This window comes from Pseudonaja textilis, chromosome 1 (assembly GCF_049901715.1).
Source record: "Pseudonaja textilis isolate UNSWEBS1 chromosome 1, rPseTex1.2, whole genome shotgun sequence".
NCBI lineage: Eukaryota > Metazoa > Chordata > Lepidosauria > Squamata > Elapidae > Pseudonaja > Pseudonaja textilis.
In genome coordinates this window covers 72,891,286-72,906,708 of record NC_141990.1, presented here as the reverse complement: position 1 = coordinate 72,906,708, position 15,423 = coordinate 72,891,286, and the positions used below count along the sequence as shown (strand labels likewise).

At 36.6% G+C, this 15,423-nt stretch overlaps 1 protein-coding gene across 7 annotated transcripts in view; it reads left to right on the top strand.

The window, feature by feature from the left end:
- Nucleotides 1-15,423, top strand: part of SMOC2 (SPARC related modular calcium binding 2) — a 127,090-nt gene that overhangs the window by 97,346 nt on the left and 14,321 nt on the right. For all 7 annotated transcript variants that reach the window (XM_087938036.1, XM_087938031.1, XM_087938025.1 and 4 more), the window contains exon 10: nucleotides 14,485-14,587. In XM_087938036.1, coding sequence (XP_087794162.1) covers nucleotides 14,485-14,587 — 103 coding nt within the window. The remainder of the gene's footprint in view (nucleotides 1-14,484; nucleotides 14,588-15,423) is intronic.

Here is a 15,423-nt window from a genome sequence, read left to right as displayed (position 1 = left end):
GCTCATCTTTCCCTAATTTCAAGTTCCTTCCATTATTTCTCTCATGACTGTAATCTCACCTAAACAGTGCTGAGCACATCTCACACAAATCTGAGATACGAGATGGACATATTTACAATTCTTAATATTTCCCTATATTACAGTCTAGGCTGGCTTCATCCTAAACCCAAGTAGGCTTTGGCTTAGGGCATCAAACTTTATGGAGCACCAAGGCTACCCCTTTTTCCAAATCATTCTGAAAATACAAGTCTTTGGTGGGATGTCAGTCAGTGTGGCCCAGAGGTGCCATGTTGAGCCCACGCTGATTAAAGCATAAATTACTAGATTTATGATGGAGGAATTACCTGTTCATATTCTGGGTCTTGGCAATTAATTCACCTATCCAGAGTCTTTTTGGTGGGCCTGTCTTGTATCTTTAGTAAAAATGCACTGGTGATAAGTCAGCTTAATCTTAGCTTCTAATACAAATACACAAAGAGGGACATTTATTTATTTTATTTATCTTTAAACCCGTCTTTCTTTCCCTGAAATGATTTGTTTTGATCTTTTCCAAGTCTCTAATACATTAATTATCCCCAAGTCTTGGTCTGTGGAAAATTTCATATGTCAATTGATTCGTAGAGAATGTTTTTGTAGGAATGCTCTCTGGAATGTGTGATAATTAAGCCAGAAAAGATAAAGGATGGTATGTGATCATCTTTTCCTCTAAACCCACTATGCAGAGTATAAGATAAAAGGAAAATATCCAGAAGACTTGCCTTTTTGCCATTGATCCAGTGCTCCTGTAGTAATAATAATCCAATTAGTTGGTGGCAAGAGTTCCTATTCCACATATTTGGTGATCTTGGAAATCATAACTTTAAAACTGAAACCTTGTTAATATGGAAAGTTATTAGTTTCCTAGGAATATAGAGAAAAAGATGTTAAGACACTAACACCTTATATTCAGCGTTATAGCTGTCTGGAAAAAGTCACCTAAGTAATCCTTTATGAATTACTATAATGTAACTGGATCTCCTTGCTGTAACTGGACCCAAGATAATTAGTAATCAAAGTACACTTATAGTTTAGATGAATTCAGCTGTATTTCAGGCTTCCTGACTGATAATTTAGAACTGTAATAACCATACTCCTCCCACCCTCTCTCTTTTTGCGACTCAATTGTGCTTCTGTCATTGCAAGTTATTCTAGAAGCTAAGGAGGGACTGCTCACTTCCTAGATATTTACCATACTGGGCACAAATTAGAGGCAGTGTCAGATGTACATTTCAGATTCTTTATTTCTGATGGGTTTCACATAAATTCTTAAAGCTACTTGAGCATTAGTTTATTGTGGCTTAATGAAGCAGACTATATTATATTTGGCTCGAGGGATTCATTCCATGAGATGCCAATTTCCAAAGGCAGCTTTGAAAGCATGGCTGGGTTACACAGAGCTCTCTGTTAGTGGCTTAGAGGAATAGTTCTGATGTGGGTGGATCAACAATTTTAGCAAAAGTAACTCCTGCCTAGTCATTAATGTCCCACTTGCCCAAGGTGCTGAAGTGCCCTCAAGCAAGACATACCACAAATCTTTCCCAAGGGGTTCACTGGATATTGAGTATCTTGTAGACTCTCCACCCTCAATTCATGTATTGCTTATACTAGGAGGGATTGTATACACAATTTTCTTAATAATTATAGGACAATTGTTTCTCTTCTTAATTGTCATTGTTTCACATTTTCCTATTAACAGAGACAACGACTGTGAAGTTATAATCTTAGACATTTATGTTTCCTGCCAGATGTGGAAGGAAATATTGATGCTAACACAAATCAAGCTATATTTTTGTCATGCCAGGTTCCATTCCACAGTGGTAACGACATGTCCTAATAGTCATTTCTAGGCATGACTGCAATATGGTTTTACCATAATTTCAATTTATAAGCTTCTGTTTAAACAATTGTATAAAAACACATTGGATAGAAATTTGGTTTGTTTGGTCAGTTTGGGTTTTTAATTTTTTAATTTTTTTCCGATGATGATATCAAAAAAATGCTACTGGTCTAATTTTAAACACTTTTAGGTTATTCTCCAGTTCCCTCAAAACACAGTAAAAAATTGGCTATTATTTGTTGAAGAATTTGTTTGGGCTGAATTCATCTTATCCTGCCTCATGGTATAATGCCAACCTCCCCTAAAACACTTTGTAATATAGCACTGATGAGTTTTTTTTTTTTTTCAAAGAAGAAAAAGGAAAACATACTGAATTTAGAAAAGCCAGTGGATCCCAAGCAAATTAACAATTTAAAATCTGTATAATATTTTTAATTGAATATTTTCATCAAAGTTCTTTTTGGGATATCACACAGGAAAATGCATGCACCTAGTATTTATTATAGTTATAGATTTTATAAACGTGCAATCAAGCAAGTTTTCTTCATATTTAATTTTGCTTGCAGAAATGCATACTTGGAAATAGAGAATTATAGATAAGCCCAACTCTAAGTATCTGGCAGGAGATAGGTTGGTGCATGTACCAAACAGGTTAGGTGCCTTTCTTCTAGAAAAGTTTGCAGAATCCAGCCAAATAGGGGGCTTTTTTCTGGGCCCTGGAATTTTTCCGATTGCAAAGGGGTGGAGTTGGATCCAGGGCTGAGTGTTGCAGCCACTGCAATTAGGCATATCCGCCATTTTACTTCTAGAAAATATCTGCCGTAGGAGTTGTTCTATGGAAATGTCAACAAATAAGCTGGACCAGAATTTATAAGGTTGTTGGGATTGACTGTCTTCCAAAGCTATCTCCTAAAAAATAATTATGAAGCACTGAGAATGTGTGGAATTGGGCACTGGTGTTATTTGAGAAGAAGAGAGGAAGTGGGTTCTCTTAGTGAGAGGTGGGGATATTTGGGTTAGAAATATAGAGTTAATTCCCCCCGACCTAGGCAAAAGTGAGATTTGGAAGGGTTGAGAAAAGAAATTGTACAGAAGATTGCAGGTCATAATTTGGTCGGTAGATGATTGTACTGAGTTACCAAGTACTCTGGAAAGCAAAGTACTCTGAAAAGCAAAGTACTCTGGATTAATTGTTGGGGTGTGGTGAAGAATTGTGAAATAGATGTCTGGAATAGATTTCCCCAAGGTAATAATGGAAGTCTGGGAGATAGGAGGGGAACTGAAGAAGGAATAAAGATTGGGGAAATTGGCAGAGGGACATTTGGCAGAAGGCAAAGGACATGCCACTCTTGGGGAAGCGGGCTGATCATCTGAGCCCAATTCTCAACCAGTTCCCTTGCCTGAACCCAGGATCCAGGATATGAATTATTGAAGCCCATTTTCTCCAGTGATCCATCCACAACACATCTGGATCACATTACAAAAAGCTGGGTGAGTGAAGAAGACAGTAATATTAAAAACTACCTTGTTATCCAATTCTCTCTTTTCAGGAAAAGTGGTAGACCTGGAGATACCTGGAGATAGAGATATTTTTATAAAAAATTATATAGCCACCTATCCATGAGGCTCATAAGTTAAAACAACAAAAAACAAAACATAAAAATTATGAAGTTAAAACACAACAAATTAACCAAGAAAACATAATGTAGGAGAGTGCCAGTTCTCAGTTTAAAACAATAAAGCCACTTATTCATTTTTATATCATTTTATTATTTTTATAAATCACTGAAGGTGGCACATATATCTAATACTCCTTCATCCTCCTATTTTCTTCACAATTTTCTTCTTCACTTCCCTTGTTGAAGTGGGTTGAGCTAAGAGAAAGCAATTGGCCCCAAGTCACTAGCTAGTTTTCATGCTTATGGCAGGACTAAAACTGATTTGCAGCCCAGGATGTGAAGTACTAGACAGTTCACTATGTTTTTAGTTCCCTGAAAGAAGTGGATTATGTTGACTTTTTTTGGTCAGCTTTCAGGACTGGATTGCTCACTTCTTTGATTGAGCTGTAGTGGAAATGGGATAGAGTGTGGGGTCCTTAGTGCTTTCGGAGCTTGATTGTTTTCTTGCAGACATTTCATGACTCAACTAGGTAACATCATCAGTTCCAAAATGGAGTGGAGTTTACTCTCTGTTTATATGCAAATGGCTTGCCCTGTCAGTGTGGGTGGGAGTGTTCTTGGTGGTTCCTTGAATAGACTGATATTTACAGAGTTGATAGTAAGTTGGGATAGAAATGACGCAACGTCTCCTGTTTTTTCAGCTTTTCTTACAACTTTTTGATACCGCTGATTATGGTATCCTATTACACTATCTCCAGGAGTGGGAAATGAGAAGTACTGTTTTACAACAGAGCTCCTTTTTTCAATGTGGGAGATTCTAGTCAGTTTTAGTGTGGGGAGAGATCATGCCTTAGGAGCGTTTGTGGTAGAATACTGCATTGTTTGATACTCTCATACCTCTTATTTAAATCTGTATAAAGGTGTTGAGTTAGGTCACATTTTAGCTTGGCCTCTTTGGAAGTGATGCCCAGCTATATATCACAAGATCAAGCTGAACAGGAAATACGGTAGAGATTATATCCTGGTCCTGGTGCTATTAGAATCTGGATGGAGAAAATCAACTCAGACGCAACATAAGGAAGGTAGAAGTTGGTTGTATTCTATATCCAGGGATATGCTATCTTTGGTAGGTAGTGAAGGGAGATTTCCTTGTGTGAAACTAGTTTTTAATCTGGGAGTCCTCCTAGACTTGGAGCTTCTGCTCATGGAGGAGGGGCAACTGTGGCCAATAAGACTTTTTTTATAGTTACCTAAGTGTTCACAGATTATGATTATTCCTGCTTACAGTCACTGTTGCCTTAATCATCTCCAGCTTGCATTACTGCAACTTGCTGTACATGAGGATGTACTTGAAGACCACTTAGGAGTTTTACTGGATCAAGAATGCAGCAGTCTGAGTAGTGATGGGAGTGACAAAGTTCTCCCACATAACACATATGCTTAAGGGTTGCAATTTGCTAGCGGATGCAGTGCAAGATGCTCACTTACATGGCTCAAGATGATTACCTGTAGAACTATCATCTTCAGAACTTTCCTTCTGCCAGCCCAATAAGGTTAAGAAAGATAGGCTTATTCAGACTCTCTTGTCCTTTTTTTAAAAAAAGTCTTGAAATAAATTCTGATAGAGTGAAGACAAGCAATGAAACCCATTTTATGAGTTGTGTTTTGTTTTTGAATGTGCCTTTTGTAATTGCACTTGTAATTGTTGATGGTTATTTTGTTGGATTGTTTTTTGTTTAACTTTTAGTAACAAAAGGAATGTTAAGCAGCTCAGGGTCTTCTGGACTGCAGGGGCAAAGAGTCCTAGTACAGTAGGTAATCAAACAAACAAAATTGCCCAAGGTTTTGTTGATTTCAAGTGGGAAATCCTGTATTTCAGACAGCTATCAGCTAGACATGATGGTAAACTGATTGTTGCAATTTATTGAACCTTCAGTGAAAATATGTTTTCTTCAGCTTATAGGACAGGTGGCTTGCCCAATGGATGGCGGATGGAATGGAGTTTAGAGCTAATTCCCCTTTCCCCTTGTAGGAAATTATTATCATTTACTTAATATAAATAATGGTTATTACCTTACTTTACTTAAGACAAGTTTACTTACTATAAGAAAAAAAAAGTTTCATTACAGACTCTAAGGTTGCTTTGAAATACTTGTTTCAATGCCAGCAGAATTTAGTTTTCATTGATAAGTTTGATCTATGTAATTGTACTGAGGGAAGAAAAATGGAGCAATCCTGCTGAAGCTGAGTTTTTAAAAACTTTTGGATTTAAATGCCTTTAATGTACAATAGTGGGCAACAACTTTATTGCTCTGTTCATTGACTTATGCAGTACTTGGGAATTTTGGGAGGTGTACTCCAAACTATGTGCCTACTCTGCTTCAAAAAGAATATTTCTGAGAATCCAGCACATTTCAATAGTTTATGAGTCTGAGAAAGCCATTACTTTAAAAGAAAAAAAAACCCATTACACATAATTTGGATTGAGAAGGTTGTATGAATTGAAAAATTATCCAGAAATATAACGCAATATTCTTATTGCAGTTAATAGAGAATACATATCAGTTTCTAGATGAAATAAAACAAAATCAACAATATACGTAGACGAAAAATCAATATTAATAATAAAGAAATTTGCCATGAACACTCCAATCCTCACATATTTACAGATGTTTCAAAGCCTTAACATAATATGAAGATTAAAATACTTCAAAAACAGGTCAAAATTCTCTTTAATTCTGGAATGATGAATGATAGGCAGTGGTGGCAGGAATTTTTAGTCTAATATATGTCCAGTTTTTACTGGCAGAAAAATAAAATAGTTCAAGCTTGGGACATTTCCAGGATGACCAAAGTCTTTTTTCCCCCCCACACTTGGAATGGAGCATTTAGGCATTTTCACATCCCTATTCCTAATGTTTTAACAGTTTTGACCTTTCTATCTCTGGTTGATTGTGTGAATATGTCATCTGTATATACAGAATTAGTATCAATGAAGGAGAGTATTTATAGCTCAGGGTTGAAATGAGGGGCCCTTGGTGCTCTCTGTGCTTGATTGTTTTCTTGCAGATGTTTCATTACTTAAACCAGGTAACATCATCAGTGCTATTGGGTAATGAAACATCTGCAAGAAAACAATCAAGCTCAGAGAGCATCACAATTAACATCCTTTTGAAAAAGTAGAGTCGCTTCAGCATACACATTATGTCTAATGTAAATGTTGTTGAAGAGAATTCTCAATCATGGTTGTCCCAAAGGTGCTTTTTCCAAAAGGCAACTGGACTTTCTCATTGTTGTTGTCTTTGAAAACATTTCACTTCTCATCCAAGAAGCTTCTTCAGGTCTAAATGAATGGTGGGGATTTCCCATCAGTCATTTAGACCTGAAGAAGCTTTGTGGATGAGAAACAAAATATTTTCAAAGGAAAAAAAAACCCCAAGAAATTCCAATTGCCTTTTGAAAAAAGCTCCTTTGTGATTGATATAAAGACCGGGAGACTTTTTATCACAGAATCCCCGATCCACACAGTCATTGTTCCTACATAATTGGTGTTAGTATGAACATGTTTTCTCCACAGGAGCCTCTCTTCAATAGTATGGCTATGACAGCCATGTAAGTGTTTGAGATCTCAGCAGAATACTTTGAACATGATGTGTAGCTGAAGACCTATACGTTACATGATCTGTATAACATTGGAAAACTTAGTATTATATAGTTGAAAGCTGAGGTGAAGTGTTTGTATATATTCTTGTCACGTGAATTATGCCTTGGTTGGACCAAGATTTGTATGGTTCATTTTCTGTTTAAATGGAAAACATACTTGTGGGCAAAACTATTTCTAAAATAAACACTTAATTCTGTGTTACATCGTTGAACCTGCAGTGTAACATTATGTGGTTTCAACTTCAACCTTTTAACAAGAAATTATTTATGTAAGCTGTTAAAGTCATACAATATAGGTGATTGTGAAAAAAAGAAGAAGAAATTGAAGCAAAAAAGGTGCATTAACAACATTTCTTGACAAGCTCTCTTGCTGGCTTTTTCTTGTCTGTATAAAAGAATTCACTGAAGGTAAATTATTCATGACATCACCTTAGATTTTCCCCAGGATTTATCCCCAGCCTGCTGAAATTAATCACAACGGGATTCTCGGGAGAATACTTCAGTGCACAGAACAGAGATTCCACTGTGCAGTTGTTAGGGCACACTCATTCACCAATATCGAACCTCAGGAGAGGACAACATTTGCGCCGTGTTGGCTTAAAGTTTGGTCTTTTTGTGTTTTCACATTGGGTTAAGCAGCAGAGTAGCAAAATTTAGAATGACATCTTTTCTGTTTTGCTTATATATCATTTTTCCACAAGGAGAGGTCCATTACTTAAATGCAGTCTCTATTACTTAAATGCATCTCACTTATATCATGTGCCATGTATTTCAGAAACCATACACAATTTTGTGAAAAGTCTTCTGTTTTTTTTCTGAAGTGCATTTTCTTGGTTGATTGGTTAACACTATGAAGGCTGACCATAAGAGGCTGCACTCTGAAACCACAAGCGAGACCTGGACTAATACAGCTCACTTCTCCATAGATCAGTTTCAAAAGATTATTGTCAGATTGCACATTTTTCACAATAGAGTGATATACAGTTATTGCCTATACAAGCATATGCATGCCCCTGAGTGCACATACACTCTATCTATCTATCTATCTATCTATCTATCTATCTATCTATCTATCTATCTATCTATCTATCTATTTCTTAAGTTTTCGTGGGTAGTTCCATGTATGGTTACTGCTTTCTGCTTTCTTTTCTAAAATCTGCTCTACTTAAGATTGAATTATATAGAACTCTTTTATTCAGTCCTCTGTGAATGGAGGTTAAAATTTCTGTCTATGACTTATTATAATCAGTTAAACTGATGGATTATATTCAGAGCCAGTTGCTTTTATTAATGTTATCTCTTTATAACATTTTATGTGTCTATGCTAAAATCTTTCATATATCTGTCTGGACCAGTTTATCTCCCAATGTAGCTGGTAAAATTATGCCCAAGATTAATGGAGATATACATTCAAGTTTATTTAGCTTTTTCTTTTGCTTTAGTGATTTGCAACAAATTGTCCAAGCTCAAGAAAGCTGAATTATATAATGTCAATTAAAGATTATATAACTATACTTGATTTATGCTCCTATAGGAAACATAGCACCTGTAACCATTTCATATGAAAATACAAGTAACTTTTCAACTGAGTTATGTGAGCTGTGTGTGTGTGTGTGTGTATGTGTGTGTATATATTTTCTTAAGTTTTCCGCGGGTACTTACATGTATGGTATTCAGCTTTGTTCGGGTATTTTCTCACGTCGTTGTAGTTGTGCTTTTAAAGTTGTAGCAACGTTTCAGCAGGATCTCATCTGCCATCAGCAGGCTTCTGTATTGTGTTCATCTGTGAGTCAGACTTTTACAGTGGTTTCAGTTTTAAATTTGGGGCTAGCCTACTGCTGTGCCAGAATGGTTTTTTCTTCATCCTGATTGGTTGGGAGTCTTGGTCTGTGTTTATTGGTCTTGGAGTTTGCTGTGTTCTGCTTGATTGGTGTTTCTAATATCTTCTGTCTGTTTTGTAGCTTTTTTTGTCTTGGTTGGCTGGCAACATTGTGTTCCTGTATTGGAGGCTTTTAGTGCAGCTTGGCTCCAAGTAAATGGACGGCTATCATTTGTTAGGAAGCTAGGTTTCATCTGGGTGCCTGGTTGGTGTGTGTTTGAGCTGGAGGTATCAGGTGGGATCTGTTTGTGCCCAGGGTTTGCCTGGCTTGTGGTGTGGAGATTTTTTTGTTTGTGAGTGCAGGCTTCCAAATAATTGACAGTCTGGTGGAATCATATATATATATATATATATATATATATATATATATATATATATATATATATATATATATACATATACATATACATATACATATACATATACATATACATATACATATACATATACATATACATATACATATATGTAGGAAAAAACAGATTACGCAGACATAAAATACATACAATTGTTTTAAAATAGCACTATTCATCAGATTTGGCCCAATCAAAGTACTGCACTGAGTCAGGCTATTTGGGGAAGGTTCACTTAATATTCTAACTAAAGCAATTCACTCTGAGCCTTTCCTAAAGCTTTGTTAGTGATCTGGAGGGGCACAACATGATTTGGAGGGCTTAATAGAGTTTCCTGGCCAACAGCTTTAATTTCTAATCAGAGTGAAAATTCTCAGCCAGGCTTTCTGATCTCAGTAGTTGGAGAGGGGAAAGTAATATTCTGCAGATTTATTCCAGGATTACTTCCTATTAACTCTAATGAGTAGTAATATTAAAAGATTTCCATGGAGTGTGTGGGGCCTAAGAGGATGTAAGATTTGGAAAATGGTGATTTGCAATCTTGTGCCTTTCCAATTGTATATCTCACATCCCTTGTTCTCATGTTGCATTTTTAGGACTTTGGTACCAACTAAACAGAACTCAAAACTTACTTAAACTATCCATGTCTATGAAGATTTTCAATCATCTATGTCATGGTTTGTCCCAAAGGTACATTTTTTCCAAAAGGCAACTGGATGTTCTTGGGTTTTTTTTTTCTTTGAAAACATTTCACTTCTCATCCAAGAAACTCCTTCAGTTCTCTTTTTTTTTAGAAACAAAACACTTTCAAAGAAAAAAAAACCAGGAACATCAAATTGCCTTTTGGAAAAAAAAAAACCCACACATTTGGGTTCCTTAAACTATTTAAATGCATCATAGCTTCTCTGCATGTGTCTCTTGGAAATTGGGCAGGCTTCTCCCCTTGAATGATCATGGCATTTATAGAAAAATAGTCTCTTCCTCAACTACCTGCATGGATATGAATAAGAGTTCCAGCAATCTTGGGGGATTGTAGGTCTTTCTAAAACTCTCTTTGTGGAAAAGGAGGGAGTTTCAAGGGGAGCAAAGAAGGATCTTCTGCTTCATCTGTTATGTTAAGATCAGTGGTGGGATTCAAATTTTTTTTTACTTCGGTTGTGTGGGCATGGCTTGGTGGGCATGGCGTGGTGGGCATGGCAGGGGAAGGATGCTGTAAAATCTCCATTCCCTCCCCAATCCACTAACCTGCTTTTCAGCTCTGTTCTCCTGTGCAGGGCAACAAAAGAAGACCCAGCCAATCATCTGGGACTCAGGAGGCAGAGAATAAATGGGGACAGGGCCAGTCAGAGGTGGTATTTGCCAGTTCTCTGAACTACTCAAAATTTCCGCTACCGGTTCTCCAGAACCTGTCAGAACCTGCTGAATACCACCTCTGGTTAAGATTGTATTATGATTCCATGTATTAAGATTTTAGGTGATGGGAAAACTCTGGTTGAGATTCAGGAGAAATGCTATTAGTCAAAGCAAACCATACCAAAATGCATAAAAATGGATTGATTGATTGATACAAAGCTGCTGCTTCTCATTACATTATAACAATAAAGCATTAAAATGTCAAAGGGATATTCAGGTTTGGTTCTGTGGGTGAGCATTTCATCATTTTTTTTTAGCTGAGAAAGCTCTGAAGTTTGGAAAAGAGAAAATATATCCTTTTTCTTTTCCTCCTATACCACATAACCATGTACTGGAGAGGGAAAGAATTTGGTGTTATTGGGTTTTGCTTTGTTTTTGTTTTTTTTATGCATGCATTATACATTCCCTGCTTCATACATTTTCCTCCAGATTATTCATTGTGGAGTTCTTTAAATCAATAATTTTTCAAAAAAGAAATGTAATAAATTAATATACTATTTTGCCCCCAGGAAATTCTCCAAAAATATAGAAAGAACTGCTATATTTTTTCTTCCCAAACAATAGGAAATCAACCATCCAAATTTATTAGTGGAAGAAGTTGTTTGAAGAATGGGAAAATAATAATTGATGCTAAGAAATGAAAATAACTGTAGAGCAACCTATTGAGGTCAGGATCTGGGACATTTGAAGCAAAAATGTCACAGGTGGTTGATAGATATGATCCTAAACAAAAGTCATTCCCTGGATTATGCTTAGAAGATCTACTGCCTGCAATTCATCATTTATTGTTCTATTTGTTTATGGATTCTCTATTCTTTTTTCCTCCTTTAATTCCCTTGTTTAAATCAGTTTTTCTTTCCATTTTTAAAACATAAATCTCACTATCAGTGTTCATTATGCGTATATGACAGCTGGATATACAAGCTATGGAATGAATCCAAAAACATGCCTTTTGTTCCTTTCGGATGAACTTCAAGCTTGTTCAGTTGTGATATGACAAACTGAAGTACGACTGAGGAGTCCTTGGTGGTGTTTCAGCTTGCTTGTTTTCTTGCAGATGTCTCATTACTCAAACTAGGTAACATCATCAGTGCTAGCCAGTGATGATGTTGCCTAGTTTGCAGAGGTGGGATCCGACCAGTGTAACTACCGATTTGGTGATTTTTACGTTTTGCGTGTAAGAAGGATGTAAACAGTTTGAATAATAAGCCTTATAAATAAGTTAGGAATTTGCTTTACTTATTTCAGCCCTCTAGGACAGAATATTAATTCCCTAATTATGTGCGTGAATTTTCAGTAAATGATTGTGAAGACTAAATACTGTAGATCCTGTCTATATGGAAAAAACTGGCAATTTTGCTGTCAGAAGAGGTACAACAGCTATCAGTAGGATATACCTTGAGCATCAAACCCACAGAAGTCGAGAAAATTCTGAACTATATTTTACAGGTTATCTACTACATGAGCTGCAAGAAAGATTAATGAGAATCTGGCAAGGGAGCACTATGGATTAGGCTCAATGAGGCAAGTGGTGACTTGTGCTAATTTAGCTCCAGTCCAATCCTGTCCCTAGGGAGTTTGGCAGAATTGGCCAACTCCACCTGATTTGCCAGGAAACCTTCACCCCACCCTGGCAATGCCAAGTTCCTATTGTAGAGAGGGAACATTCGGCGTCAGACATACTGTCTGTTCAGAGATCTTAGTGATAGATTTGGAGACCTCCGCTGTAACCCAACCATTTGTAGTTCTTAGATGGGCCTGCTTTCAAAAATAAATGTCAGATTGCACTCATATTTTAATTCCTTCACTCCCATCTGAATATACCTGGTTGGATCTCTCAGATCCTACAACCTTGGTGACAGAGGAGTATGCCCCAACAGAGTTTTACAAAGTTAGTTTTTACCAAAATATTAATATCTTTTTGGCCTTATCCTAAATGATGCCAAGACATACTTCAGTAAATTAGCAACATACTGCAATTTATTGTTATAAGCAAGCAGACAGACATTAGTTTGAAATATTTATGTTTTAAAGACTTTGCCTTTGGCAATAGTCTGAAGATGTAATGGCATGCATGCATCAGCCAAAGCTATGTGAACTTTTGATTAAATCTATGCTGCCTTCTGTTTCATTTTCCTGCTTGTTGGCTTTAGCTGCTGTATGGTTGTCGGTATGTAGGTTTATAGAGAATTTGTATTATTGATAAAATAATTTATTGTAAATATTTTCTAATTATTCCTACTGTTTGAAACCCTAATAACTTTAAAAATTGCACAAATAAAAAAGATCACATTTACCTGAAAAGAAAATAGTCTTGAATTTAAGAGAAAATCTTACCCAACAAGACTGGAAATAAAAATTATTCTTTCCTTGCTCATCCAGAATCACCAGTTCCATCTAAAAACCTGTCTAGGGAATTTCTCTTCCAGCCATGAAACATTTGTTTTACTTACACAAACACACACTCTTATTCGCATTTATAAGTGTGTAAGTGCCAGTAAATGCCAGTTAAAATCCAAAAAGACAGAACAGAAGAAGAAACAGATTTGTAGTGTTGAAATTAATGACTTCTAATTAAGTACTGAAAATTTTTTTTTTATAAATTCAATTGATTCTCCATATGTATATTCCAACCACAAACTCACAAATCCTTCTCACACAGAGAAATACACAAGTCCTTCACATAGAGGCTTTCACTTTATAGCTGAAAAACTCAGAGAGAAAAAAAATATAAAAGGATGGAGATGGGGGAAGGTAAAAGAAAAAGGGATGGGGGTGGAACCAAACCTGGAAGCAATGGTGTTATTCAAATGTTTTTACTACCGGTTCTATGGACATGGCTTGTGGTTTGGTGGGCGTGGCTTGGTGGGCATGGCAGGGAAAGGATATGCTGTAAAATCTCCATTTCCACCCTACTTCAGGGGAAGGAGACTGTAAAATCCCCATTCCCTCCCCACCCCACTAACCTGCTTTCCAGCTCCGTTCTCCTGTGCAGGGCAACAAAGGAAGACCCAGCCAATCAGCTGGGACTCCGACCAGCTGAAACTCGGGAAGCAGCGAATAGATGGGGGGTGGGGTCAACCAGAGGTGGTATTTACTGGTTCTCTGAACTACTCAAAATTTCTGTGACTGGTTCTCCAGAACCTGTCAGAACTGGCTGAATACCACCTCTGCCTGGATGGAGATGACAAAGGAAGAGCAAACTGAACAACGAGCACCAAATAAAAATGTGGGAGAAACTCCAGATGTTATCTATAGACTGAAGCATTTGAAGGGCAAACTTCTCTAGGCTTAAAAAGGGACAGATGGAGTTCTTGAGCAAACAATATGAAGATTCCTCTGGATGGAAATTGGGATGAGATTACAGACAATATGTCTTTCTGGTGTCATCAAAGCCATACTGACATAAGAAACTGTATAAAATTTCCATTAGACTCAGTAAAAATTATCTTTGGCAACATTACAACTTCAATAATCTGAGCAGCTTCATTGTGTAAAATTATGAACTTCTATGTTCTATGGAAGTTTTCTGAACCTTAGATGATTCACCCAGGATCACATTTGGAGCAATCCTAAAATGCAATGCCGTGATATCCCTTTTCCAGCTGAACTGCAGCTCTCCAATAAAGCAAACTGAAATAATGCAAACAATAAAGGATAGATTTTTTTCCCCCACTTTAGGTTGTCCTGGTGCCAAAAAGAGTGAATTTCTGACCAGTGTTCTAGATGCACTTTCCACAGATATGGTGCATGCTGTCTCTGACCCTGGAGTATCTTCCAGCAGGTGGGTTCTTCTTTCCCAAAAGGAGTGGACATTTCCTCCTTTTTGCAAAATCTGTACAGGATTTTTCTGTCAGACAAACTGTTTTCTCTTCTCTCCCTGGTTCTGTGGTGTTTATCAGCATTTCCTTGCTAATTACAGGCCTCTGCCTTTTGAACATTCACTGGTAATCCATTTGAAATGGCTGAAAAAATATTGGTGCAATAACAGAAATTAGAGAATTAAATATATCATTTAAAGTAAGAACTGTATTTTACATAATAACATTTCATTTTTTGTTGTTTTTAGCATCTACAATATACGTTTCATCTTATCACAGATAAAATAATATTATGAATATGTTCCATGTAAGCACAAAGCAATCGTTATTGGGTATTATTTCTTTTGGATGCAGCAAACTCAAATATAAAGTATCAGATCTTGTATGGTTTATGTTATTTTGGGTTTTTTTTTCCTTGTGTTTTCATTCTGTTGTTGTATACTGTTCAAAACTGTTTGAATAGGATGGCATAGAAATGTCATCAGTAAAAATAAAATTTAGCAGAGCACAGTCCTGATTAAAATTACTTATAAGTAAAATGCCTTGAAAGCAAAGCAACTTAGTCTGCTCATGACTAAATCAATTGTGACCACATTGAATGGGAAGTACTCTTAGTTAGGTCTGGGTCATAGGACTATGGAAATTAAAGATCCCAGACCCTACCCTGGAAGAGTGGTGGATAAGAAGACAAATTTGGGTCTACTAGTACATCTCTGAGTGTTTTATAGAAGGTTGGCCAGGATTTCTAGGTAAGATCCAGAATTCATCAGCTTAAAACAAACTCACTGACATAATTAAT